Here is a 27353-nt window from a genome sequence, read left to right as displayed (position 1 = left end):
TTTTGCGGACCTGTTGCAGGCCTATCCCGTCCGTAGGACTTACATGTGCTTCTTGGGGACTTCCATTGGCACCATCCCCTCCTCCAGGGAATTCCACGGTGTTCTGCTTCTCTTCGCTCGAGGGCATCGTGCTGGCGCCTTGAGGCTGCGCGGTCGTGGTGCCTGCTTCTTCTTCTCTCCAGTGTGCTTGTCCGGACTGGTCACTTGTGTGACAGGCTCCTTGCCTGCTGTGTGACGTCTGGTCAATATTGTCAGACTTCTCCTCGGTTTCCTTCACGGACCTCTTCTTCATTTTTCTTGTCGGACCTTGTCAGGTCTCTCCTCTCTGACCTCTGGGAGGTCGCCTCCTTCTCAACCCTCTGGTGGGTCGACTTCTTCCTTGCAACCGTCTTGCAGGTCGGCTTCTTTGCGACCATGCGGCAGGTCGGCTTATTCGTTGCGACCGTCTGGCAGGTCGGCTTCACCCTTGCAACCGTCTGGCAGGTCGGCTTCTTCTTTGTGACCGTCTGGCGGGTCGGCTTCTCTTTTGGCGCGCAACTGACTGCGTCCTTTGTTTGCTTCACTGGACCTGCTGATTGCGCATTCTCTTCAGTCTGTCACTCCTGGACCGGTAGTAGTTGTTCTTGTGCCGCTGTGCAATTGCTTGTTGCTGTGTTCTCCTCTTCAACCTCGGTGCAGTAGAGATGTGGTCGCTCTCTGTAGTGCATTCAGCAGTGCTTCTCTCTGGGGACATATCTCTCTCGGGGGCATTTGCCCATGCTAACACGCTTCTGGGTGCATTTGTCGAGCACCTCGGACTTCACGCGCTTTGTCCTCTTTGTGGGCGTCCTCTCCTGGCTTGCCATGGTGGCTATTCATCACTGGGATGGGTGTCCCGCTCTTCTCGCTGGCGGTGGCGTCCGTTCACCACGGAGGGTGGGTGGCGCAATTTTGCTTGCGGCAGAGTCCGACAGCCGTTGGGGGTGTGCACACTCTGTGCATGTTCTTCGCGTGCTTCCCGCAGGGCTTGCTGCCTTCTTAGGCTTTGTTGCTTCGCTGCTCTCGGCTGGGCAGCTTTCAGCTCTGTGGTGCTTCTCTTTTACAATGGTGCATGGGAGACAGGGAGAAGCCCACTATGTGCTGGGACCTGTGTCTGCGCAGCTCTCCCTTTTTTACTGAAACTGCTCCAGTACTCCCCCCATACTGCTTTATGACTGCAGGCACTCTTTGTAAATATGCCTTTACTCTGTGTTCCCCTTGCGAGCTTGGCAAGGGCGCAGTTGCGGCAGGCAGCAAAGTCTCTTCTGGCTGTGGCTGCATATCGCATCCAGGGGGTTGCTCTGTGCACTTGCACTTGTTCTGGCTTTTCACTCTGTCTTGCAGGTGAGTCAACAGCGGCTGTCATGGGCTCTGTGTGGACGGGTGCAGTGGGGGGGGCTTTCCCGTTTCCTGTGTGTGCTAAGGCAATCGTGCTCTTCCCCATGTGGGCAGCTGTGTAGAATTTCACTGCTGGGTGCAGATTGCCGGGCAGTCACTAGGTGGCACTGCCACCACCATTCTCCTCAGGCCTCGCCAGTCTCACCACTCTCCCCCCATTCTGCAGACGCTGGCCTTGCTTGAATGCAGGTGGGGGTTTTATCTCCTGCCAGTGTGCTTGTCCTTTCCACAAAGTTCCCCCAGTCGGGGACGGCCTTCACGTTACTCAGGGTATGCTGCCCTTTTCAACACTGCCTTTCACTCCTCTGCAGGCAATGAGGTGGCAACGGGTTCTCCTCTCTAAAATTTGTGTTGCAACAGGTCAGATGCGGTGCGGCAGCAGGCCTCCAGGTGGCGCTGTGGTTGCTGTCCTCAATATGTTTCACGGGGTAGAGGCTTGAACTGGCGAAGGCATCTACAGGTAGGGACTCGCCGTGCCACTCGGTAGCAAACATTACAGCTCCTTGTGCTTATTACGTCCACTTATGGGCAAGGTGGAGCAGGGATGTTAATGTCAGTGCTGGCTTGTCTCCGCGTTGGTGCAGCACTCTCTTTGCAGGCTGAGGCAGGGGTTTCTCAGTGTGCCGTCTTGGTTTCTTTGTGCTCACGATGACCCATCTCCACTGTTTGGTTTCCTGGCTGCAGCAGGGTCACTTTTCCCTACCACCCGGGCGCTGCCGGAGACAGACGTAGCCCCGCTGGAAGCAGGATCACAGGGCGGGATGTGCCTCGTTGGGGCGCTGCAATCTCTCACGCTGACCGGTGCCACAACCTGACGAGGTGAGAGGGGGTGCTGGGGTAGCACTGCAGACTCGGGCAGCACGATTCAGGGCAGGTAATCTGTCCCGTTCTCTCCGGCTTTTGGACAGCTGAGGGAAGCCTTTCTCTTCCGCAGCTGTCCCTTTAACTGGCTGTGGGCTGTGCAGCAATAGCCGATGCGAGAATGGGGTCGTAGAATGCAGGGGCGGCTGGGCGAAACGTCTGCTTCTTCACCCCGCTCTGGTTGAGCCTCAGCAGGTGACCGACGTACCTTGTGTCCCTGTGCCTGGCTTGGGCTGTTGTGGGTACGGGAGTGATGGTCCACCTTTCCTGGTGCCGGTTTCCATTTCTTTTTCATCTCTGTTTATCTTTATTCCTCCTGTTTCTCCCTTTCTGTGCCATTGTCCTTTTCGTTCTTTGCCAGTCTTTTTGCTGTGTCTCTCCTACTCTCTCTGTATGTTTCAGTCTTTGGACAGTTTTGCTTTCTTTACTATTCTTTTTCATCATTCTGTCTTTATTGTGTCGGTTCCATTTTCCCCTCTATTTTCTTTTCACCTCAGTTGTCCCCTTTCCTCAGATTCATTCCATCTCCGTTTCATTTTTCTCCTTTCTCTAGCATCCTTTCTGTTTCCATATTATTTCCTCTTTCATTCCTGTGGTAGGTAAAAGACAGTGGGGTATATTCTCAAGAACGTGCGATAATCATTGCCAAAATAGGTTAACGCAATTTCACATATTGCTGTCTATCGTGGGAAAATAACTCTGTGTCAACGTCACATTCTCAACATGGCCGTAACATGCAATAGTTTCCCGATAACGTGTCAAATGTCCGCGATAACATTACCGGGACGGCGATACAAATCCAAACCCGAACGTGAAAAAAGTTGCTTTGGGCCTAGCTGCGATAAAAAGTCCGCGATAAGCAGCGCCAGGCCTGCAAGTCCCACAAGTCAGGCTGCAAAAATCAGAATGAAAGCGGCAACAAAAAACACAAACAGAACACAAAGAACTGCGAAGCACCATGGAGGTAGCCAGAGCAAGTACAGAGGACAACCTGAACCCCACAAGCCCCACGGAGGACCAGCCACCATCTAATTGCCATTGGTTAAATTGTCAGCACTAAATGTTCCACTTACACTTGTCAGAGTGATGTGCTAATGCAGAGGAGTGACATGCACACAGGGAATGTGTCTTGGAATGAATTTATTTGCACATGCTGTGCCTGTGGTCATTTTGTCCTGTCCCATGATTGCTAAGGACAGTCCCAATGTGACGTGCTCGTGTGAAGAAATTGTTAATGATAGTGTCCCTTCGGTCTATTCCTGTTGCTGCTGCACTGGGGCGTGGTCCACCACCTGCCTCATCCTCATCATCATCGTCCAGTGCATCTGGCACATGGATCCATGGGGCATTGGTGCCTCCACATATGTTGTGCAACACACAACATGCAATGATCATCTTGCACATTATTTGCGGGCTGGACAGGAGTCTTTCACCTGTGATATTCAGGCACCTGAAATGTGACTTCAACATGCCAAATGACCACTCCACAATGCCCCTGGTGCGTTTGGGGGCCACATTGTACTGCCTCTGGGCCTGGGTGTTCGGGGCTCGGATGGGTGTCATCATCCACGGGCAGAGTGCATATCCTTGATCACCTTTGTCAGGGGAGAGAGATGTGTCAATCGGTGGTTCTGCATTCTGTGTTGGCAGGCTTATTAGTATATTGGTGTGTGATGTGTGGGACTTTGGGAATCATGTTTGACATGTCTTGCATGTGGCAAAGGAGTGGCATCCATGTGTATTACGTTGCCTCACAGCTGCTCCTCACTCCCCCGAGCCTATTTACTTGTATGCGCTGCGCAGTTGCATCACTTGCACTCCTAAGACACACCATTGTCATGACTGTCTGCGCATGTTCACAAACCTAACGACGACACTGTGATATTGGCCATTGAAGGTGGTCAGCCACGTGTGTGTAGGCCTATGGTGAGGATATGGCAGAAATAGAGACACACGCAGTAGTTGCTTTGGTGGCCACCCCAGAAGTGAACCACGTCCTGAGCCCCGGGCTATTAATTTCTACTCCTACGCTGGCCCAGCCCACTCCGCTTACGCTTACGGGGGGACGACTTAGCTACATGTCCAAGGTCTTCCCCAACTGCCTGAGGTGACCTGTTTGCGTCCACTGTCCACAACACTATAAACACCAGCAGCATATGTCCACATGGACATGTCTGTGCTCTGCATACTGAAGTCTGTCCAGCACATCACCGCCACACTTGGCATTGTGTACATTCTCATTGATGGGTCACCTGCCTCCTTCGCACATACTTGGTTCACAACTCTCACCACATCCTGCTATTGTGTGGCAGAGGTGCCATGACGTGGGTGGTTTGTCTACATGGCTGGCCCCTGTTACCACAGTTCCTTGTGTTGTCATGTCTGGTAGGTGGGCATGTTGTTTGGCATGTTGTATGTGATGTTGTAACGTGTGCTTTCCCACAGTTGTGAGTTGCATGATTGTGGAGTTGAGGTGTGGGGTGTGTTCATTTATTACTTACCAACGAGCAGTGCATTTCAGTAGGTGCCATCCTCGAATCGCTGGTTTATGATGGACTGTTGGAAGATGTAGGAATCATGCACACTGCCTGGGTAGTTGGCGACGACGTTGGTGAAGAGTCCCCGGAGGTCCACTATTGCCTGTACATTGATGGAATGCGTGTGCTTTCTGTTGCGGTAATTGTGTGCAGTGTCGGCAGGGGGCACAAGTAGCACATGTGTACAGTCAATTGCTCCCAACACGTGCGGAAAGCCAGCTATGGCGTAGAAGCCTTGCTTGGTCTCCAGCTGTACCTGCGCAGTGTCGGGGAAGTGAAGGTACTGGGGTACCAATCTGATGATGGCATCCAAGACAGTTGTGATGAACTTTAATAGGGTTGGCTGTGAGACTCCTCCGACTCTGGCGGTTGTTGGTTGGAAGGTACCAGAGGCCAACAGGTGCAGCACAGCCAGCAGCTTTGTCTGCGGAGGGATGATGATTGTCCGCTGTGTTGGTACCGTCGAATGAAAGCGAAGAACAGTGGTTCTGTCGGGAAGTGAGCAAACTAACTTAGACGTGTACTGAATACACTTTAGAACTGTACAGGACACACACAGACCCAAAGAAACAGAACTGAATTCGAGTTACTTGATGGAATGATATTAATTATTGCAATGAAAACACCAAAGTGTTTACAGGGTAAACCAACCAGATTACACATACAAAATGGAACAATTTGTGAAACAGTGATTACTTGAACAAAAAAATCACATATAACAAATATGTACAATGGACAATACATAGAAATAATAAACAAACAGATCCGGCTTGAAGTACATAGGCCACTATAGGTTGTGATTTCCTTGTTCTATATGTGGATTTGCACGGACGCATAGGACAGGTAACGTCGACGTTTCGACCCAATATGGTTGTGCCAATTAGTATGCATCAAAAGGGGTCTTCATCAGGACAAGAAATAGGTTGGGGACCTGGGAAAGCGATTTAATTAATTGGAAATAGATTCCTCGTGTCTCTTATGCAGGGGGCCGACATCAACTTTGAGAGTAAATTCTGTTCAAATTCTGTAGGACGGTAAATTTGATTTGAAAAGAGGAGTGGTGCTGTCTCAACAATCGCCACGTATTCAAGTCCGCGAATTGGACGTCTTGATCCGTCAAAGGCTCAGCTGCAACTGGTACCGTCAGCCTGTGGGCAATTTGGGTCAGGATGCGGAGGATGGTTAACCTTTTGAGCCTGTAGTGGGCCATGACTTCCTCTGGCATTAAGTCTGTGAGGCTGGTGCGTTTTCGGAAGGACCGCTGTCTTATGCTGCGCTACCTCTGTGGTCGTCTGAGGTGGGGGTCCGGGGGGGGCCTGGGGGTGATGGCGGTGGGTGTTGTGGGCCTCTTGGGTCTCCGAGCTGCATGATCAGTAGCTCCATGACATGTGTTGGTCTGCCGATATGGCTCGGGCTCCCTTTTATACTGCAGGTTGTCGTCCTGCTAAACACCAGTAAAAGGCAGGTGTTCATTCCCTGCTGTTAACACGCTTTATCGCCGGTTTTTGGATTGCTTCGCCGATCCGGCTGATCATCGAGAATATCGCGAAGTGGTGTCTTCGTGTGTTTTTGCACGGGAACGCCTACTCTGCATATCATTAGCGTTAGTTGTCGCTCTCATCCGTGGCAATGTTTTTTGCGGAAGCTATCGCTTGAAACCTGACGATATCGGCAGTTTGCACCAGCTTGAGAATGGGGCAATAATTCTTTCGCCACATTTGCTGCACTAAAGTGCCGATAACTCGGTGATAAGTCCTTGAGAATATGCCCCATTGTTATTTACAACGCCAATACCTCTAACTCTCACAAATGTGAGACCAATTTGCATTGCAAATGCTTGTTTAGTTTGTTGTCTAATAGCAGATTGACTCTAAGTCTAGCAAGATTTGTTTCAAGTGCGAAGTGTTGATCGGCTTATTAGAAAGCAGTTTGGTGATATAGTTCAATTTCAATCCAGTATGGCTGAAAATTGGTCATTTCAGAGAGCCAACGAATACCGTGACTAGTCAAGGATGCAGTTGGATAATTAAACCAATTGTGAAAATTACACTGACCTTGGAATTGATCTATTCATTGCATAGTTTGGTCTAGGCACTTTTATGTTTTTTCAAATTCCATAGAAATTAGACAGTGACTTTATTTATAGCTGAAAAATGTATTTGATAGTCTGATAGGTAGTATGCTAGATGTGAAATTAATAATAGAGGTAATCAGCATTTTTAAAGTTTCAAATTGTCCCCACCAAGATAACTATTTTGGAGACTCGGAATCCAGAAGACTTTTAATTTTTGTAATGGTTTTCGATTTGTTGTACCTAATTGATTCTAGTAGACCATTTGTGACCCATATACCAGGGCATTTAATGAATTTGGATTGCCAATGAAGGCCAGAGAGAGCAATACTATCAGAGAGGAATAAAGGGTTTAATGGGAGAACCTCTGTCTTATCTTTGTTCTGGGTATATCCTTAAGTGATGGAGAAGTTAGGGATAATTTCTAAGAGAGCTGCGATCAATATGTTGCCATCTTTGGTGAATATTAGGATGTCATCTGTGTATGCTGCTGTTTTTAGTGCGTCAAATTTAAATTGGAAGCCACTAATATTCTCGCAGAAATTTATGGCTCATAAAAGAGTGTCAATTGCTGATAAAAATACAAGTGGGGATAATGGACATCCTTGGTGAGTCCCTTGACCTAGTGTGATTGGGTCTGAGAGGTTACGGTTTATTCGCACTCTAGCATTTGGTTAAATTTATAGTGCCATAGTCATGTTGATAAAATGTGTGCCTGGATCGTGGTGGTGCAGGAGAGCTTCCAGGTAAGGCCGACTCACTTTGTCGATAGCCTTCTCTGAGTCTAGTCCAATAGCCGAGGCTGGGATTTGGGCAACCCTTCTCAGTAATACGACAAAATGTGCAGATATTTTCATTGTCTTGTGATTTATTGATGAGTTTGGTAATTATTTTCCATCATCAACTTGCTAGAACCACTGCATATATTTTAGCATCCATACTGATTAGGTTATGGGTCTGTAATTTTTCAGCTCTAGGGAGTCTTTACCATTTTTCGGGATGACAACAATTGTGTCCTCAGATGCTGAAGCTGAGACTTTACCCTGGGAAGTGAAGTGTGTGAGGGTGGATTTTAGTGCTCGAGGATTTCATCACCTAATGATTTATAGAAACTGATGAGGAATCCGTCAGGATAGGGTGCTTTGTCTGAGGAGATAGATTAGATGGTATCTAATATTCCCAGTGTTTGAATAGGTTTATTTAGGTTGTGTTTCTCATACTCAGGTGGTTTGTTAGACACAATTTTTTTTTTTTTAACTTTATTTATGCTTGAAAAACAAAACAATGCAGAGATCTCGGCCGTGTGTTCAATAGATATCAGTTGGAGAGATACATTACGACAATTCCATTCCCTAGACCATAAATAACACATAAGCAAGGCTCAGGGCAGCAAGGACCCACCAACCATCGCTGTAATCCCACCCGTCCGAAGCCAAACAGGAATACCCTAGAACAAGGACCCTCCATACGCTCCCCCATGTCACCCATACCCTTGACCTTCATATTTGCACTAGCCAATTCATGCGCAACCCACAACTCCAGACCCGAAGTGAGGATACCCACAGCGCTGCATCCACCCCACGACCTCCCCGAATGTGTAACTCCGCTGCTGTATAGCCTATCCAACCCCCGTGGGTACTATCCCCGAGCTGGAGTGCGATTGAGAGGAGCTCGGCAGGTTTGCGATATATGTTTTATATGGGCCCCAGATGTCTTTGGGACGTGCCACGGTGGGGAGGAGACTGGAGTAAATCTCGCTGTTCGTGTTGCAGAAAGCCATGGCCGTAAGCCACGTCCTAGCCGTGGGAGCTGTTCTATCACCCCAGCGCCCAGCAATTTCCCGCTTGGCTAGCAGCAATCCCAGAGACGCAAGCCTCCGAACTGTCTTGGGGAAATTTACCATGTAGCCCAGCAACGCAACCTCAGGAGTGGGAACCAGCGCAAGCCCCAACATCTCCCCTAGGATCTTGTGCACCTGCGTCCAGAATGATTGCAATCTCGGACATGTCCAGGTCATGTGTGCAAAGTCAGCATGAGGTGCAGCGCATTTCCAGCATGTGTGAGGCCGCGTGGAATCAATGGAATGGAGTCTATTAGGGGTCATATAGCTGCGGCGGAGAAACTTATAGTGCAGGAGTTTATGATGACTATTGAGCGATATCGTGTTAGTGACCTTACAGCAAGCGGACCATTGTTCGTCCGTAATAGGCCTACCTAAGTCCGCCTCCCATGCCGCCCGCAACTGGTCATCCGCACAAGGAACCAGTGCAGCACATGTCCTGTACAGTTTAGAAATGATGTGTGCCCCTGTATCCTTGTCAATGAGGATAGTGAGGGGTTCAAAGAAAGCCGGCTCGAGGGGGAATCCCTTAATTTCCGACCTAGCCGTAAAGTAAAGCCGGTAAAGGATGAATTTGTCCATGAACGTGGCCTCGCTGAATCGTGCCTCTTCAGATACCGAGAATATGTGCCCCCCCCCGGGTATAAATCCCCAATCTTGGTAAGGTTAAACTTCGTTAAAGTACGTTGCACAAGTTTCTCGCCAGTGCCCGGTAACCAACCCGGGTTGGGAAGCGGGAGAGAAGAGGAATATAGGATAGGCTGGTCCAAGTAGCGCGAAAGTCTATTCCAGGCCCAGCTGGTGGTGGATACCGTTTGAATATCCACTGGACTCCTAGGGACACCCTTGGGCAATACCGCCGCCAAGCGACCCGGGAGAACAAAATCCGCCTCCGGACGAAGAAATGGGATCCGTGCGTCGGGGTGGTACCAGGCATAGGCGTGTGCACATTGAGCGACCAGATAGTATAAATACAAATCCGGTACTCCGAAGCCGCCCCTGTCATGCGGGAGTGTGAGAGCCCTCCAACGGATCCGGGGGTGTTTTCCGCCCCAGACCAGTCTAATCAAATGGGACCGTAGGGTGGCGAAAAAGGCCCGGGTGAGGGGAATGGGGATATTATTAAAAAGATACAAAAATTTAGGAAGTACTATCATTTTTATAATGGCTATTGTGGCTGATATGGAGAGCGGAAGACGCAGCCACCCGTCCACCTGTGCCTCAAGCTTCGCAATCGCGCGGCCATAGTTGAGGCGGATAATTTCGTCCGTGCTCAGGTGTATATGTATGCCCAAATATCGTACCGAGTCGGAGCACCACTCCAACGGAAACTCACACTGCCAAGGGGAGGTGCCGCTAGTCAACGGGAAAATTATAGACTTATGCCAGTTTATGCCCAACCCCGAATGGCGACCAAAGCGAAGGATTTCCTGTATCAGGGGAGCAAGGTTTACCTGTGGCTCTCTGACATACAGTATGGTGTCGTCCGCATAGAGGGAGACCAACAGGGGACCCGTCCGGAACTGGAGACCCCTGTGGAGATGTCGTTCCTGGAAGTGCCTGATTAAAGGGTCCATGGCAAGTATGAACAACAGTGGCGATAGCGGACAGCCCTGTCGCATGCCGCGAGTCAGAGTGAATGGGCGGGACAGTGTACCATTAATACGCAGGCGTGCCGTGGGACGACTATAGAGGAGCCGCGTGGTGGCGATGAAGCCCGCTGGCATGCCCATTCGATGCATTACGGAAAGAAAGAAAGGCCATTCTAAGGAGTCGAAAGCTTTTTCGGTGTCGAGGAGAATCGCTGCCGCGGGTGTGTCCGAATTTATTCTATGTAACACTGTGAATAGCGTCCGCAAATTTAATGACGTCGAACGATGGGGTACAAAGCCAGATTGCGCGGGCGCTATGATAAACTCCATCAATTGGGAAAGTCTGTTGGCCACTATTTTGGCAAGGATCTTAGAAATCGATGTTTAATAGGGAGAGGGCCTATATGACCCACACAACGCCGGGTCTTTGTTCGGCTTTGAGAGCAGAACTATGACTGCCTCACGAAGGGTAGGCGGGAGGGTCTCTAGCTCCAAGGCCTCCGCATACACCTCAATGACCTTGGGCGCCAGAAGATCAGAAAAGGCCTTGTAAAAATCCCCGGAGAAACCATCGAGGCCCGGGGCTGAGGAGCTCCGAAGCACCTTAATCGCCCCTCGAACCTCAGTCACCGTTATGGGCTCCGCCATAAATGACTGCATTCCCCTGTCAAGGAATACTAGCGCGATTTCCAATAAGTAGGCCTCCCGAGAGGCCGAGGCGTCGCCTTGCTTGGTCGTGTATAAAGCCGAGAAGTAGGCCAGGAATTCGTCCCGAATCTCGGCGGGCGTCGTGCGGAGTGTGCCGTCCTCGCCCCTAACCTCGGCTATAAAGGACTTATTATACGGCGGTCGCAGAGCCTGCGCCAACGTGCGCCCCGGTCTGTCCCCCTCACCGTATCTGCGTGCGGTATGGTATTTTCCTAGATACAGGATCTCCCTGTCTGCGGCCTCCCGGTAGTCGGCCAGGAGGCGCAGACGCCTAGTAAACACGTCGTCAGACGGAGCCCGCCGCGCCTCAGCGTCAATCGAGTCTAGCTGAACCTCTAGCTGAGTGATTGTCGTGCGCAACGCCTTTAGGACCCCAGCATGTTTAGCTATGCAAATCCCCCTAATGTATGCCTTAAACCCCTCCCAGAGCACGGCCCAAGAGTCCACCGAGCCGGTGTTAACCGTGAAGTAGTCTTCAATCGCCTCGGAAACCTCGTGGACAAAGAGGTCGTCTAAAAGCGCTCTCCCGGGGAATCGCCACTGTCGCTCAAAACCTTCGGGCCGTGGAACGTCCAAACACAGTAAGACCGGAGAATGATCTGAGTATGTTCTAGGGAAAGTCTTCAGTGTACGAAACCAGGGGGACAGGCCCGGGGAAAGGAGGCAGTAGTCAATCCTGGTCCAAGTGTTGTGTTGACCCGAGAAGTGAGTGTAATCAGTGGTGCCCGGGTTGCGCCTGCGCCAAATGTCAGCCAGGGAAAATTGGTGGCAGAGGTCTAAGAGTGCGCGCCGCGCCCTGGGCTTAGAGTCAGTGGCCCCTGAGGTACTGTCCAACCCCACATCAAGCAATAGGTTGAAATCGCCGCCAATTAGGAGCCTGGCCGGTTCAAGGGTTGCGAGCTGGGCGGCAAGCGTGTGGAAAAAATCCGGGGAATCAGTGTTAGGAGCATACACACATACAAGAATGACCACGTGACCCATCAACACCCCTCTCACTATGCAGTAGCGTCCCTCTCTGTCCCCTAGAAACTTCTGGCAATGAAACGGGACTATCTTATGAATCAACACTGCAGCACCTCTAGCATAATTACTGAAATTGGAAAAGTATCTGTGTGCGCCCCAGGACGCCGCAAAGCGGGCGTTGGTAGAGGAGTGCAAGTGTGTCTCTTGAATAAAAGCAATGTCCACTCGGTGCGATTCAAATAATGTATCACCTGTTTGCATTTACGCTGGTTATTCAGGCCCCTGACGTTCCAAGACATTAACGATAGGTTGATGGGAGTTTCATTCAAGCCTATTTGAGCCATCGAAACCACGGAGCAAGCAGTGGGAAACAGAAATCAGTCGTATCTTCATATATCAGCAAGTTCAACACACACCAATCAATGTTAATGAGATCAAAATAACCTACCCCTACCCCCCACCCCCCCCCAGCCAGATCACGCAAACGTGAGGCGAACCCAGACCTGCGAACAAAAAGAAAAGCTCCAAACAGCATTGCCAGTTGCAATCAAACAATAACAAGCGGAGCATCATAACCAAAAGTAGTCCCAGCGGTTTCCACCAAAGGGGGGTGACAACGACCCGATATCAACCCAGCACTGCAGAACAGTTGTATAAAAAGTGTTCCATAGTCCCCATGTAGCAAACGTTTAGAAGGAACGAAGCTTGGACGTAGGCGCTATCTCACCCTACCCCGGAGCCTGCAAACAAGTCCTGGCTGACCGCCGATCCACTGTGTGGGGGAGACTGCCCATCCTCATCCCCTCTGGGAGGGCTCTTGCGTGGCTTGTATGTGCGGCAGAATTCCTGCACCTCAGTAGGATTGTCAAAGAGCCTAACCCGGCCGTCAATCTCAACCCGCAGCCGGGCCGGGTAGAGCATGCCATACTTTAAACCAAGATTGCGGAGCGCAGCCTTCGCCCCCACGTACTTCCGTCGGGCCTCCTGGACCATAGCGGTGAAATCAGGGTAGAACGAGAGTCTCGAGCCCTGCCAGGTTATATCTCCTTTCTCCCTAGCCAGACGCAGGGCCGTGTCACGGTCCCGGAAGTTCATGATGCGGGCAATCAGCGGGCGAGGCAGGAGCCCTGGATTAGGCCTCGGTCCCAGGGAGCGGTGCGCCCTCTCAACCACAAAGCCCGGTGTGAAGGATTCTCTCCCAAAAATGTCTGACAACAGTTTTTCCACAAATACGTCCAGTCTGCCCGTAGCCGTGGACTCCGGGACCCCAGTAATTTGCACGTTGTTGCGCCGACTGCGCGATTCCAAGTATTCGTTCTTGATGGCCACTTCTTTCAAGATGCGTTCCATTCTATCTATTCGCTTGGTTTCTTGCACAGCGCTATCTTCTATGGCTGAGATCCTGGCCTCAGCCTCAACCAAACGCTTGTCATGGGCCTGGATCTGGGCTCCCATTGTCTCCAGCGTTTTATCTAGAGCGTCAAAGCGACCATCAATGGACTTGAACCCAGCTCTCATCTCCTGCAACCAGTCTGGGGATGGGGCACGAGCCGCCAGTCCGCCGGACGCGCCCTCAACCGGAGCCGTCATGTCAGGGCGCCTCTCCGCCGGTTGCTCAGCGAGCTTTTCGAACGGCAGCGTTTTCTGCTTCGGGTCCTTGCGACCCATGCCCCCAAACGACCGACTGGAAACCAGCCAGCTCCCCTCAGATCAAAGGTGGCCCAAAGACGGTGCAGCGTCAGCTCAGCAAGGCGGCCCAATGCACAACCGCTCGGCACAGCTCTTCGGACGGCATAGCCCTCTCAGGGGCGTCAGTCCAGCCCCGACTCTGCAGTATTCCGGGCAAGGGCCGTGGCTATGTCCAGGCCAAGCCGCACGGCGACACCCCCACTAACTGGACTAGGGAGCGCCTTCACGGAGCTTCAGGACCCTGGCAGGACAGGGGAGCAATCCACAATGTTGCCACCAGCAGCGGTGGCGCAGCGGCCTCCGCCCGGTGTGGGAGGATAGGGTAAAGGAGGACAGCCAGCACAGCCCGCGGAACACAGGACCCCCTCAGAGAGGGCCCGAAGACAGGGGAAGAGGCAGCACGGGCGTCCGGCTCAGACCGGAGTCCCCCCCACCCCCCCCACCGCTAACAGGCCGTCCCGCTCCCCCCTCGGCCCTGCCGCCCGGGTTAGCAAGGGGCCCAAGGGAGGAAGACGAGCGAGGCCGTGCCTGCAGCGCCGGGCCAACGCCAAGCGCCCGGCCGGCCCCAAGCCAGCAGCAGCGCAGGGAGCAAGGCAGACCCCCGCCAGACCGCACCCAGGAGCTCAAAACCCCCTCGCAGCCCCCCCAGGGTACCTGTCTCCAAACCGGCCGCCGCCGCTCCTAGCGCCGCTCCCGATCGCCGATCCAGGCCGCCATCTTGGGGTCTCAGGCCGCCGGGTTCAATCCCTCCGCCGGCCGCAGTCGAGACATTCGGGGCCCCATCGTCCTCGCGTCGTGCTTCGGGGGGTCAGGAGGAGTAATGGCAGCGTTCGTCGTCCAGCGCCCGAGTCAGCAGGCTGGGGACATCCGTGTATGCGCTGGGTCGACGGCGGAGCTTCAACGCCGCGCGGCCATCTCAGCTCGCGGCTTGGCCACGCCCCCCTGTTAGACACAATTTGCCTACAATTCCCTGCTGTTTTCTTTTGATGTGTGATTGTTCAGTTTGTAAAGGTCCTCTGAAAATCACTGAACACTTTTGTTATTTCAGTGTCTCTGGTAATGAGCTTTCCTATTTTGTCTTGCTGGAGAATGTGCTTTCCTTCCTTTTGAGGCAGCAAGAGTTTTCTCCACTTTGTAAAAGTGAAATAATTTGGGGGATTTTTGTGCTTGTACCCAAACATTGGCTTTATTGCTCAGAATCGTATTGCAATTGTATTTAAACGTCTTTAGCTTGTTTAAATTAGACATGTCTTTAGAATGCCAATGTTTCTGCTGCACAATGTTTATGTCTGTGGACAGATTATCAAGTATAGACTTAATGCCCCTATTTTTCCTAGCCATGTGGCTTATCATTATACCTTTTGTGAAGATTTTTAATGTTTCCTAGACTGTTGACGGAGATGCGAGCGAGTCTTTGTTTTCCTTCATGAACATGTTAATTTTGTTTTTTATATCTAAACAATGTATTTGTCTTCCAACAATTTCTTATTCATATACCAAGATCTTTTATTCGAGGTGTTTAAAGGATTACTGATGGAGTGGGTGATGCATGCATGATCTGAAATTGTTATTTGCTTGCTCTATTGATGTTTCAATACCAGAATTTTTCAGTTTGGGCCCCACCAAAGTATAATCAAATTGGGAGTAGCTCTGGTGTGGTGCAAAGAAAAATGTGAATTCACAACCAGTCTGAGGTCCGAAGGCATCGCTAAGTTTTTGGAAGAAGCAAAGGTTGTGCATCTGTTTGTGTGACCAAGAAGGTTTGAATTTTGCCTCAGATTTCCTACAAGAATACCATCCATTGGTAGGTTTAAATCTCCCCCAAGGATGATAGATGAGTCTTGTGGGAGGGTAGCCAGTTTTTTGTTGAGTGCAAGCCAGACTTGTGGGCAGTCAGAGTTTGGAGCATATATGTTGATGGCAAACAACGTATTTGCGCCAAATTGAAGGCTTCAGATTAATCATCTCCCTTCCTCTTCAGTTTGCGAGGAGATGATGGATAACCTAGAACATTTGAAGATTTGATATTTCTTCTTAAAAATTGGTTAGTTTTTTCATATGATTTAAGCCTACCTCTTGGGTGTTGGACTACCCCTATCAATGTATCCTAACATTATCATTTTCCTAGTAAACAAGATACTCTTTTTAGGCGTTTGATTCAAGAATGCCATTGAGAGAAAGAGAATTGGGATATTTTCCAAACTGGGCTACTGACAGATTTTCAGCTGTAAACATTAGCTCCTGAAGGACCAACATGTAACTACTACTACTATCACCTCTGCCAAGGCCTCATTGTTCAGTACTATGAGCCATTAATAAATGGAAAAGGCAAGAATCCATACATCAGCTGCTTGGCTACTGGCAATGCTCTGTACGTAGGGATCGACACACACCTCCTACAAAGGCTTCAAACCATACAAAATGCAGCACCCAGACTCGTCCTTGACCTCCCTGATGAACCCACATAACACCTCAGGCAATTCCACTGGCTCCCCGTACAAAAGAGATTCCAATACAAGCTGCTGACCCACGCACACAAGGCTCGACACAACGAGGACCCACCTCCATTAACTACTGCCTGAACTTCCACCATCGAGAAGATTACGCTTTGCTTCCCTATCACTTGCCCACACTCCTCACATCCGAAGCAGAAGCAGAAGCAGGGGACACTCCTTCTCCTACATCACAGCAAAGACCTGGAACGGCCTCTCCATGCAGCTCTGGACCATCACCTTACTTCCTGAATTCCAAAGGGCCCCCAAAACCTGGCTGTTTGAATGAGCCTTCAGGGACCTGCAGGTGCCTGGATAACCTATTGTGTGATTAGCAGTGGTATATAAAAGTTGATTGACTGATTGCCATTTCACCTACTCCCCAGGTCTGTGGATCTAGGAATCTCTAAACAAACTTTGGGACTGGAGATGGGAGGCAAATGGGTCAAGCTAGAATCTTCAGTAACTTTATTTGCAATCAATGGGATACAAGGACATTGGTTGAGTTGATGAAAATATGTGTGTGACTGCTTGAGCACCTCCTGAGGCAGAAGCCGGGAGGCTGTGTTACTTAGCATTGTTTCTGATTTTACTTGCTTTTAAATTGTACAAACTGCAAAATCGGCGTTTTATCCACTTTATTGCAATTCTAAGCAATCTAGCTTGATTTAATAAGCTCTAACCGCCCACTTCGTTCCCCCTCTTTCCCGCTGCCCTGGGCCACTCCCAGCCGAGCATTGACGCTGTGGAGCCGGTCCCGGGCACTGAATAGCGGCGGCCATCTTGTGAGTGGGTGGGATTGACAGCGCTCTAGTTGCGCATAAAAGGGGTCCCGGTTTCCCCAGCGCTCGACTGTGTGACTGCTTGAGCACCTCCTGAGGCAGAAGCCGGGAGGCTGTGTTACTTAGCATTGTTTCTGATTTTACTTGCTTTTAAATTGTACAAACTGCTAAATCGGCGTTTTATCCACTTTATTGCAATTCTAAGCAATCTAGCTTGATTTAATAAGCTCTAACCGCCCACTTCGTTCCCCCTCTTTCCCGCTGCCCTGGGCCACTCCCAGCCGAGCATTGACGCTGTGGAGCCGGTCCCGGGCACTGAATAGCGGCGGCCATCTTGTGTGTGGGTGGGATTGACAGCGCTCTAGTTGCGCATAAAAGGGGATGTCCATGTCTTCGCGCAGCGAACGCGCACAGCGTGCGCGCCTGACTCGCGCCGGAGTCGCGCCGGAGTCGCGCCAGAGTCAGGCCCGTCTACGCCCGTCCACGCCAGGATGGGCCCAGGGACACTGGACCCGGTTCCGCTTCCTGCAATCCCTGTCCATCATGGTGCTAGTTACATCTACACTGGTGAGGAGTTAAAACGGCTTAATTACCACCCCCCGCACAGTGCACTACATGTGTATTGCCAGTTCATAATTTTAAATGCACCCACTGCGGCTTTATCACGGGCCGAATGTCAAGGCGTAATCAACTGAAAGCATTACATAAACGGGGTAAACCGAGGGGCTGCTAAAACTCCCTCCTCCCTCACAAAATTGCAGTTTTGGAGTGTGAACTTAGATCACTTCCAAAACATAAGACCAACATTTACGACTTTGTAGTAGACGAAAATCCTGATGCCATGTTCCTTACAGAAACCTGGCTTCAGGTTAGCTCGGGGCCTGATATTGCCATAACGATTCCCGACGGTTATAAACTGGTTAAAATAGATAGAGACACTGGTAAAGGAGGTGGCATTGCGATAATTTTTAAGTCAAACTATACATGTACTCTTGATGCTTTCCCCATGCTTGGATGCGAAGCCGGACTTTTTAAGCTCGCTATTAGCCCCCAGTTCACTTTGTCTGGTCTCCTGATTTATCGTCCCCCCGGTAACGCTAACACCTGGATAACTCCCTTTGCAGACATTATTGCTCCTCTTTCCCTGAAAGCGGCCAACTTTTCCATTCTTGGTGACCTGAACCTCCATCTGGAAGATGGTCAATGTAATGTCAGCAAATAGTTTTTATCTGAATTGGAAGCCTTAAATATCTTATTATGCAATTCTGGGCCTACACATTCTGCCGGGCACTTATTGGACCCTGTCTTTTCAAATCTTCCTTTTGAATGTTCTTCTCTTGCCCGTCCATTGGAATGGTCGGACCACTATTCTGTACACTTTGCCTTATCTCAGACAGAAATTCAAAATAAAAACAGCAGCAGTAAGGATGTGTTTATACGTCGTTGGCACAAACTTAATACTATTGATCTTAACGCACGTTTATCGAATACCCTTCCTAATACCAACACATCCACATCTGTATTAAACTCCGAAGTATTCAAATGGCTGAATTCTGCCATCGATGAACTTCTTCCCTTAACACTCAAAAACTCTTCATCTCATCGACCTCCTGCACCTTGGTTTTCTGAAGATCTAAAACGCATGAAATCTAGTTGTAAGATTTTTGAGAGAAAATGGAGACGTTCTGCCTCCCGTAAAATAGCCTATAAGGAAGCCCTTAGGGACTACCATCATCATTGTAAAATGGCCAGAGCTGCCTTTGTTTCGAATACAGTAACCAATGCCCAAAACTGTCCCCGTACTCTCTTTTCGGTTGTGAAGAAATTAACTGGAGCAGATACGGTACCAGCCCCTCCTGCACTAGAAGAGGCTCAATGCAATTCTGTTGCTAATTTTTTCATATCTAAAGTAGAGAGCATCTATGACTCATTAAGTCCTTCTACATCTAATGATACGCCTCTGCCAGAACCTATCCTGACTCCAGATGTTTCACTCCTCACAAGGACGAAACTTGCAAACTGGTTACCCTATGAGGATGCCTCTTTTTCCCATTGCCTAAATAGCATTAAATCTGGCTCCCCACGGGATCCGGTACCCGCCAAGATTTTAAAACTACTTGAACTCAGCCCACGTCAAGTGCTAATGCAACTTCTCAACTCTTCATTACTTGAGTCATATGTTCCACAGGAGTGGAAGCATGCAATGATAATTCCTTTATTAAAAAAGGCTGGAGCGGACATCACCAACCTGTCTAACTTCAGACCAATTTCATTGCTCCCCATTCTATCAAAGATCCTGGAAATGCACATTAATACACAATTGACACATGTTGTGGAGAGCTCAGGCTTTTTACATCCGTCCCAATCAGGCTTTAGAGCGCATCATTCGACTGAAACCACACTCCTAGGAGTCACCGAGAGTCTGCGACACAGTGTCGATCGCGGAGAAACATCAGCCTTGATTCTTCTCGATCTAAGTGCGGCGTTCGACACTGTGTCTCATTCCATCCTCCTCGCGACTCTCCGGTCCCTGGGAGTAGAGGGTGCGGCTCTTGCCTGGATAGCCTCTTTTTTAAAAGATCGCACTTTTCAGGTGTTTTCTGCTTCTGCTTCTTCTACAACTTATCCCTCGGCGTATGGTGTTCCCCAAGGGTCGATACTCAGTCCCTTATTATTTAACATTTATGTAAGACCCCTAGCTACTATTGTGGAGGAAGCTGATCTTGCACTGTACTCCTTCGCCGACGACTCACAGATCATTTTTTCTCTCTCTAATAAAGAGTGCAACAACATCTCTGCTCTGAAAGAAGGTCTGATTCGTGTTTCCAAATGGATGAAGAGTAACTTTTTGAAGCTTAACGGTGACAAAACCGAGGTTGTGATACTAGGCAAGAACAAGGATCTCTGGGGCCCCCACCATTGGCCCAATGATATGGGACCTACCCCGCAACCTGTAACTGCAGTTCGCAATCTCGGGTTTCTCATTGATGAGAAACTTACAATGAGACAGCAGGCTGTAAAGGTGGCCTCTATCTGTTTTGCCACCTTGAGATGGCTTCAGAAGATCTTGTGGATGTTGCCCCTTTCCACACAAAGAACGGTAGTCCAGGCGTTGGTTGTTTCCCGCCTGGACTATGGCAACGTCCTATATCTTGGAGCCGACCTAACAACCATAAAAAAAACTTCAGGTTGTGCAGAACGCTGCTGCCCGACTGCTCTGCAATGTTCCTAGGAGAATATCTGCTTCCACAGCACTTCGTGACCTTCATTGGCTTAAAATTCCAAACAGAATTAAATTCAAAGCCCTGTGTCACGTTTTTAAAATCAAACACGGCTCAGCCCCAAAATACCTTCAGGGCCTTATCCAGGCCTATAAACCCAGTCGAACTCTAAGATCATCAGTGATTGTTCTGTTCCCAGATTTAGGCTGGCAAAAATGGGAGGCCGTTCTTTTGCCTATTTAGGTCCTAAATTTTTTAATGCTCTTCCTTTGACCCTAAAGACAGAAACCAATCTCTTTAGTTTCCGCAAGGGACTTAAAACTTGGCTCTTCCAGCAGTAATTTGTAGCCCAGTAAAATCAGCTTGCTATTTTTTCTTCTTCAGTCTGTCCCTGAGCGCCGGGAAACCCACTGTGGGTAGCTGCGCGCTTTAGAAGTTTAAATAAATAAATAAATATACTACAACCAATCTGCCTGGCTGTTATCTATCCTGTTCAGTAATGTAGTTATTTTTTGTTTATTTATTTATTTGTTTCTTTGTTTGTTTTTATATAGCAGAGGCTTGTTTCCTTGAACCACTTTACAAAGTTAGGAAGTCGTTTTTGGGGAGATCCATCTAGAGCTTTGTGATCTAAAGTCTGCAGTGGGCCGACTGAAGCAGACTTTCCTGTCAATCTTAGAGGATAGATAGTACATAAAGCATCAGAGCAAGATTTGATTGGATCATTCAATTTCCTTAAGAAAACATCCATAATGAATTAATACAATGGAAATCCCATATGATGCAGGCTGGCTGAAGTCGAGTCCATTGCTGAAAATTCCAGAGAACTGTTCTTGAGGAAGAGACATATACCTCTGGTGATGGAAAGCCCATATCCTCCCTCAGTCTTGTCAGAATGTACTGCAACAATTACCTGAAGATATATTTTTTCCTTTTGTTCAGTTCTGAAGGATTCTCCATCTTTCTTCTCTCCATCAGCCACATTCAAGCTCCTCACACATGCCTAACCAGCTCTCACGATGCCCGACCAGCTTACCTGAACCACCGCCTCTCATTCCACGCACCCACCAGACACCTCCACTCCTCCAAACTGGCCCGTGCCACCGTCCCTCAGATCCGCAAGACCAGGACCAGAGGAAGATCCTTTTCCTACCTCGACGCCAAAACCTGGAACACCCTGCTACTCCACCTAAGGCTCTCCCCAATGCTGACCCTATTCAGGAAGGGTCTCAAGACTAGGCTCTTCGACTGCACCTCAGCACCCAGGAGGACCTCCAAGACAAAATGGATTCAGAAATAAGTTCCCTCATCCTCTGCTTCAAAATAAAGTGTGATTGCACTTAGAAAGCTCTGCCCTTCCTCCTGCCTGGTCTGGTGTCTCAGCTACATTATGGTACTATATGAAACTAAGGTGAAAACTACATTTATTTAGATCAGGCTTCTTCTTCAGTTCTCATTCCAGATGTCTAGCTGTTCTTTAGAGACAATGTAGTTGGGCAGGACTAACTGGCCTCCAACGTATCTGAAATAATGTCTATTAATGAAGCTCTCAGCAACGTACCATGATGGCTTCACCCCACAATTGCTCACATGCTTTAAGTCCTGGGATTCTGTATTGATCCTGTCCTCAGCTTCAGAATTCATATAGTCCAAGGAGCTACAAATCACTTGGCACCAACTCACCATGCTCCATAGAGCAACAGTTCTTTTCCTTAAGCAGACTTCCATATGTATGTACAAACCCTGATCTAGTCTCATTTTGGAGGCAACACCATGCTCACCCACATCCCTTAAGCATATAAGCTCCTCTGAAGAGAGTCCTTCTTACCTCTGGGCAACTAATTAAGGGTCTCAGGAAATTTAACAGAATTTTGTTCACCTTCCAATAACTCTACTGCCTCCCTCTGTCAGTCCATATCCTTGCTGCACCATATTTACAGCATCAACCCCATCAAACTAGAGACAAGCAAGCTAGAAGGAAGAAATGACACCAAGCCTTCTCTAACTGTGCGCCTATGATATGGCTATTTGTCTGCCGTCAGATCTGGCACGATCCAACAGTTTATCCAAGTGTGACCCTAACTGGTAACCTCATTTCCTCTGCCTGCACTCTTTCTCTCCCCCTTCTTCTGTTCAACTTTCCTATGAATCCAGTTTTGTACATCTCTCCAATGAACGTAGCTGAGTTTGCTCTAGAATCAACATGTGTAAATGCTTACAATGTGTGAATTCAGTGAGCAATCCTGTTGCTATTAGTGAGTGGTAAAATTGTTTTTTATTTGAAAAAGCAGCACTTTCCCAAAAGTTGAGCATATAAAATGTACAATATCTGATTTAATTCACAAGCTTTATTTTTAGTGCAATGTTGGCTCGCGATCAGATTTATCCAAAATCCAACCATACGCCACACACAGGTTTTTTCTTCTCCTGAAGGATAATTCAAACTTGAGATTTAGTCAAGGTATGGGCCCATTTGGGTACTGTTGAGAGAAATGGTGTTGTTTCTTTACTACAGCAATGCCACCATGGATGTTAATTAGGAACAGCAAGAGGAAGCGCCTGCTACCCTTGCCTCACTCTTTGCTACACCCTTCCCTGCCCTTGCTGCCCTTGGTCTCAAGGATACTGAAGATAGTGTCAGGGTCAAAAAGTAGGCCTCTATTAATCTTGTCTTCTTTCTGTATTTTACTTGAGTAGGTCTTACCCTGGCCCCTCAGCAGCAAATAGCAGACTCTTGAGGGACAAGTGTACAACCCTTTCATGACCTCAGGGGTCAAAGGGAGCACAATGTCCCTCATGCTAATCCTAGCATTTTAATGACTCGGTCTTCTTGGGTGAGGGGCAGCTCTATGAGCAAACCAGTATTAATGCACTTTTTTAATGGGAAATGAACTGGCAATCTTTTGGTCTGTCTAGCTGCTAAATGTTTGAGGGGCCACCAAATGGGAGCTTTTAGCCATTTAACACCTACGGTCCAATTAAAAAAATATATATAACTCTATACTCATAGTTTAACGCCATTTGGATGCAGATTTGCTCATTTTTTTGAATTTCCAAGAAATCCTGGTGGACTTCTAGAAAGCTGAGACAGTCACAACTTTCCAGGAGTACTCTTAAAAGTAAGTGCATCGTGTATAAATATCTAAATCTTTAGCAAAAGTGCAGTTGCTATCTAATTTTTTTAATCCACGGTGGAAATATGTTTCTGCTTTCACTGACTTCCGTAGGAAGTGCTACATCTAGAAATAAATCCACTGCCTTACTATGCTAGTGATGAAAGTGATAAGACTGTGGTGAATTTGCTTCCAAATTTAGCACTTGTTTTCCATTATCACTAGACCTGTGTGAAATGTTATTTTACACTTGCACAATTTTCATAACTGGTGCCATTTCTTGTTATGAAAACTACACAAAATGTCGAAATTAAGCCTGTGTGAAATGTTGTATAAGCTAGGGATAGGTTTTTTAGTGAAGTCAGGAAGAATGGCGCTCAAACCTATTCGCGTATTGTCTACTATGATCAGACTAAGTACGGTGCTGCCAGTTCGGGGGAATTACCCAATAACCCCCGGAAGTCTGTGAGTCGAAGGACCCACACTGGAAAATTGAGCACAGTCCTGGACACACGTGGTGGGGGTATAACAATGGTATGAGAGTCTCGTTTGGATCACAATTGCAACGGTCGACACCAGTATAATGTTAGAGTATTATTTTAATGAAGCAACAACTGAATTGAAACAAACAACCCGCCGACACGTGTTTCGTCACTAGGAGTAATCCTGTGACTCTTCAGGGCGGGCGTGTACTGTCACGAAGTCCGTACAGGTAGACTGGAGGGGCTTAGGCGGCTGCGCCGATCAGTGGGTGGACATGTGTAGGCCCAGGAGTGGTATGTGAGGCCATCCGGTGTCTGGCAGAGGAGCAGGAATGCTCGAGCGTCGTGTAGCGGCAGAGTATTAGGAGCCCAAGTAGAACGTGATCGTTGCCATCCACGAAACTTGGTCGTGCGCGAAGGCGGGTGCCCCTGCTGGTGGCTGGGAGGAGGCCGTAAGACACTGGTTCCGTGGTTGCTGCCGGTTGTATAGTTTGTGGTTGCAGAGGAATGACTCGAACAAAAAACCTTTTTGTGAGAAAGATGTTCTAACGCAAAATGTGTTGCAAGAGATATTTTCTCAGTATCTTGTGAATTTTGAATGTGAAGTACACCCTTGCTTTCAAATTTCCACTCCAGATACCCCAAAGTTCATTTCAGTTAATGTTTGTGTAATTTCACATAATTTTCCTCTCATTTGACATACTTTTGAGAAAATAATTACACGATTTCGATTTTGCACGCCTCTCAACCCCAAGCTTAAATTCTACCTCAGCTGGAAGAATCAAATATTTCTGCTTTTATTAACATAATGTTCTACAACTGAATAATAAACATTTGGTGTACTTTGCATATCTACCCATAGGTACACTTGTGACCTTCTAATGTTATTCTGTAGCAAAGATTTACCAGGATCGATGTTCCTTTCGTTCTCTGCATCACTGTCCTCTCTGTCCTCAAAATCACATCCGTGTGTTGGTACCATATCACTAATCATGCTGCTGCCCATCATGGAATTAGTTTGACTCATGTCAAAAAGACTGGCAAGAGATTTGCAAATTTTTTTCTTCTTTCTTCTAAAAATTCTGAGAAGACATAGGGATGCATTAATGCAGGATTCTGACACTTTATTTAATCAATTAAACCTAATTATAGCATTGGATTTACATGCATTCATCTCCCTCTGTGCAAACATTGGGAGTTGAACTAGTATAGCACAGACGGGAGTAGAAGAGTAAGCTTTATTTGATTTTTCATGAGAATCATAAAAAAGCACACAATATAGCAGAGGGTGAAGTCTACTCAAATCTGAAATATATGCCATGCCCACTTCCTCATGCAGAATCTCAGAAGCAGTGCTAGCTGGTACTTTGAGCAAGATTCTCAAAAATGAATTTTCAACCACCTGAAGCTGGAATGCAAGAACATGGCCCCAAATTTCTCAACCATAACATGCCAATGGTACACACTTGGCCCTAAAGACTTTAATCATAGCCTCCACGTTTGTATTTGTATTTTATAAAGCGTGACAGTCATCCCAAGGGACATCACGACACTAGGATAAATGGAAAAACAGTTTAGAGTGAAATTTGGTACATGCTAAGTACATCAGGTTTAAAGCCAAAATTCGAGGGAATCACTACTTGAGCCCTGAAAAGAACCACGTCTTCAGTTTCTTTTTGAAACTCAAATGATTTTCAATGAGAGGAAGCTCTAACGGGAGGCTGTTTCAATTGGTAGCTGTGTTAGTGTGGCCCAAACATTTGGCCGAGAGGCCAACCTTACTGACTGCTGCTTTGAATCTGGAAGAAATTTTCTTTAGAAGGGGTTGCCAGGAATGTGGGGAATCATAAAGTATCCCCAGATAAGAAAGAAGCACAGGCTGGGCTACTAGTTGGTCACCTGTGATCTCCGCTTGTGGGGCTGCTTCCATAAAATTAAAGAAATTCTGGTCATGTTTAATTATTTCCACCTGCGGACTTTGTGTTATAAATGTTCCAGCCATTTCCAATTAGGCCAGTACACATTTGTTAATGGTTAATTTTGCATGCGCATGCATAAAATACAAATAAGCACTTACTATACAGAAGTGTACTTAAAAAACAGGATACAAGTGTGCACCTACAGGAGGGTGTGTGCATAAAATGCACAACTCCATGGAAGTAGATCTTGGGAAGGTATCCTTAATCTGTGGAATCCTGTTTAATTACACATATCGTGTTCGCTATAGTTGAGCTATAGTTGTGTTTGGATCTACGTAAGCAAAAAAGATCACTGAAAAAACAAAGGTTAAAGTGACGTTATAGTTAGGTATTGGAATGAGAATGTTAAAAAACAAAAACAACGAAATACACCAGTTATAGTTTAGTCAAAATACTACACCTTTCACCCCTATCAGGCACTGCTTATGACCTCATTTATTACGTCACTTCTGACATGTTAAATAAAAAAAAAAAAGTAAGAGTGTTACTAGAATCTGTTAGTAAGACAGCATTTTGTCAGGACTGGGACAAGGAAGCTGGATAATGTTTTGTTTTGTGGTTTCGCCCACTCTGACAGTGCAGGAGCCTTAAGGCCCCTTTGGAAATATGAAGTCAACTAATGAGACGAGAGAAGGCTTGAAGGGGCATATTATCAAGAAACAGAGTTAAAATTATCGCCGCTTTAGCGGCAGAAAACTGCCGCTAAAGCGGCGATAATGGGCTTGATAATATGGTGCTAAAGCGGCGATAATTTTAACTCCATGCTTGATAATATGCCCCTAAGTTCCTACGACTAGAGACCACAATCTTCTCCTATGAATGTTGTTTAGGTAGAATCGATAAAGGTGTGATTATGGAAGGCTTTTATTTACTGTACCTTACTAGACGCTCTTTGTAAGTGACTTTTGTCTTCGTTGGTGAAAGGGTTAAATTGCCTTCCTCACTGCTGAGGATACTGTCTTCATCCAAAACATAGTAGCCATTGGTGAGGAGTCGTGGGCTATGACGACATGTCAAGTAAAATCTCGACAGGGTACTTATTGCAGAATCACCGCAAAACGAGCAATTGCGAAACCAGTCACCAGCATCACTGTCACTAGGAAATGAGAAAAAAAGGATTGTTTTGTGTCACATTCAATACCAATACATTTCCTCTACTAAACAGTTTCTCCAATAAGCTTAAAACAATCATATCACTCTCCTCTGAAATGAGGGCTGTACTTTTAAAGAGTGTGAATAGGGTATAAAGTATGTGTGGTTTGTGCATGCATCACAAACCACACATACTTTATATGTACATTTCTTGTAGTGTCTCTAGATAATACAAAGAAAAACCACGTTTCACATATATTAATGCTTATGTTTAACTATTATGGTAAAATGGAGTAGCAACATGTTTTGAAAAAACAAATAAGTGTTTCTGAACTATAAATTTGGACATATAATGATATGTTTGGTAACAATTTCTCATGGTAAATAAATCACTCAGACATTACATTAATTTAACTGTGCATCATGAGACTACACCACATTAGCACTGAAATGATTTTAACAACTAATTCAAATCCTTCAGGCATAGGCCTTCATAACGAGTTGCATGGTACTTG

General features: G+C 47.6%; 1 protein-coding gene across 1 annotated transcript in view; it reads right to left on the bottom strand.

Annotated features, from left to right (window-relative positions):
* Positions 1-27353, bottom strand: part of TMEM71 (transmembrane protein 71) — a 221687-nt gene that overhangs the window by 99376 nt on the left and 94958 nt on the right. Inside the window, exons 4-5 of the mRNA XM_085604903.1 lie at positions 26624-26842; positions 24674-24849 (exon numbers count right to left, since the gene is read on the bottom strand). Coding sequence (XP_085461029.1) covers positions 24674-24849; positions 26624-26842 — 395 coding nt within the window. The remainder of the gene's footprint in view (positions 1-24673; positions 24850-26623; positions 26843-27353) is intronic.

The sequence above is a fragment of the Triturus cristatus genome, chromosome 5_1 (assembly GCF_964204655.1).
Source record: "Triturus cristatus chromosome 5_1, aTriCri1.1, whole genome shotgun sequence".
NCBI lineage: Eukaryota > Metazoa > Chordata > Amphibia > Caudata > Salamandridae > Triturus > Triturus cristatus.
This window is presented reverse-complemented; position numbering and strand designations above follow the sequence as displayed.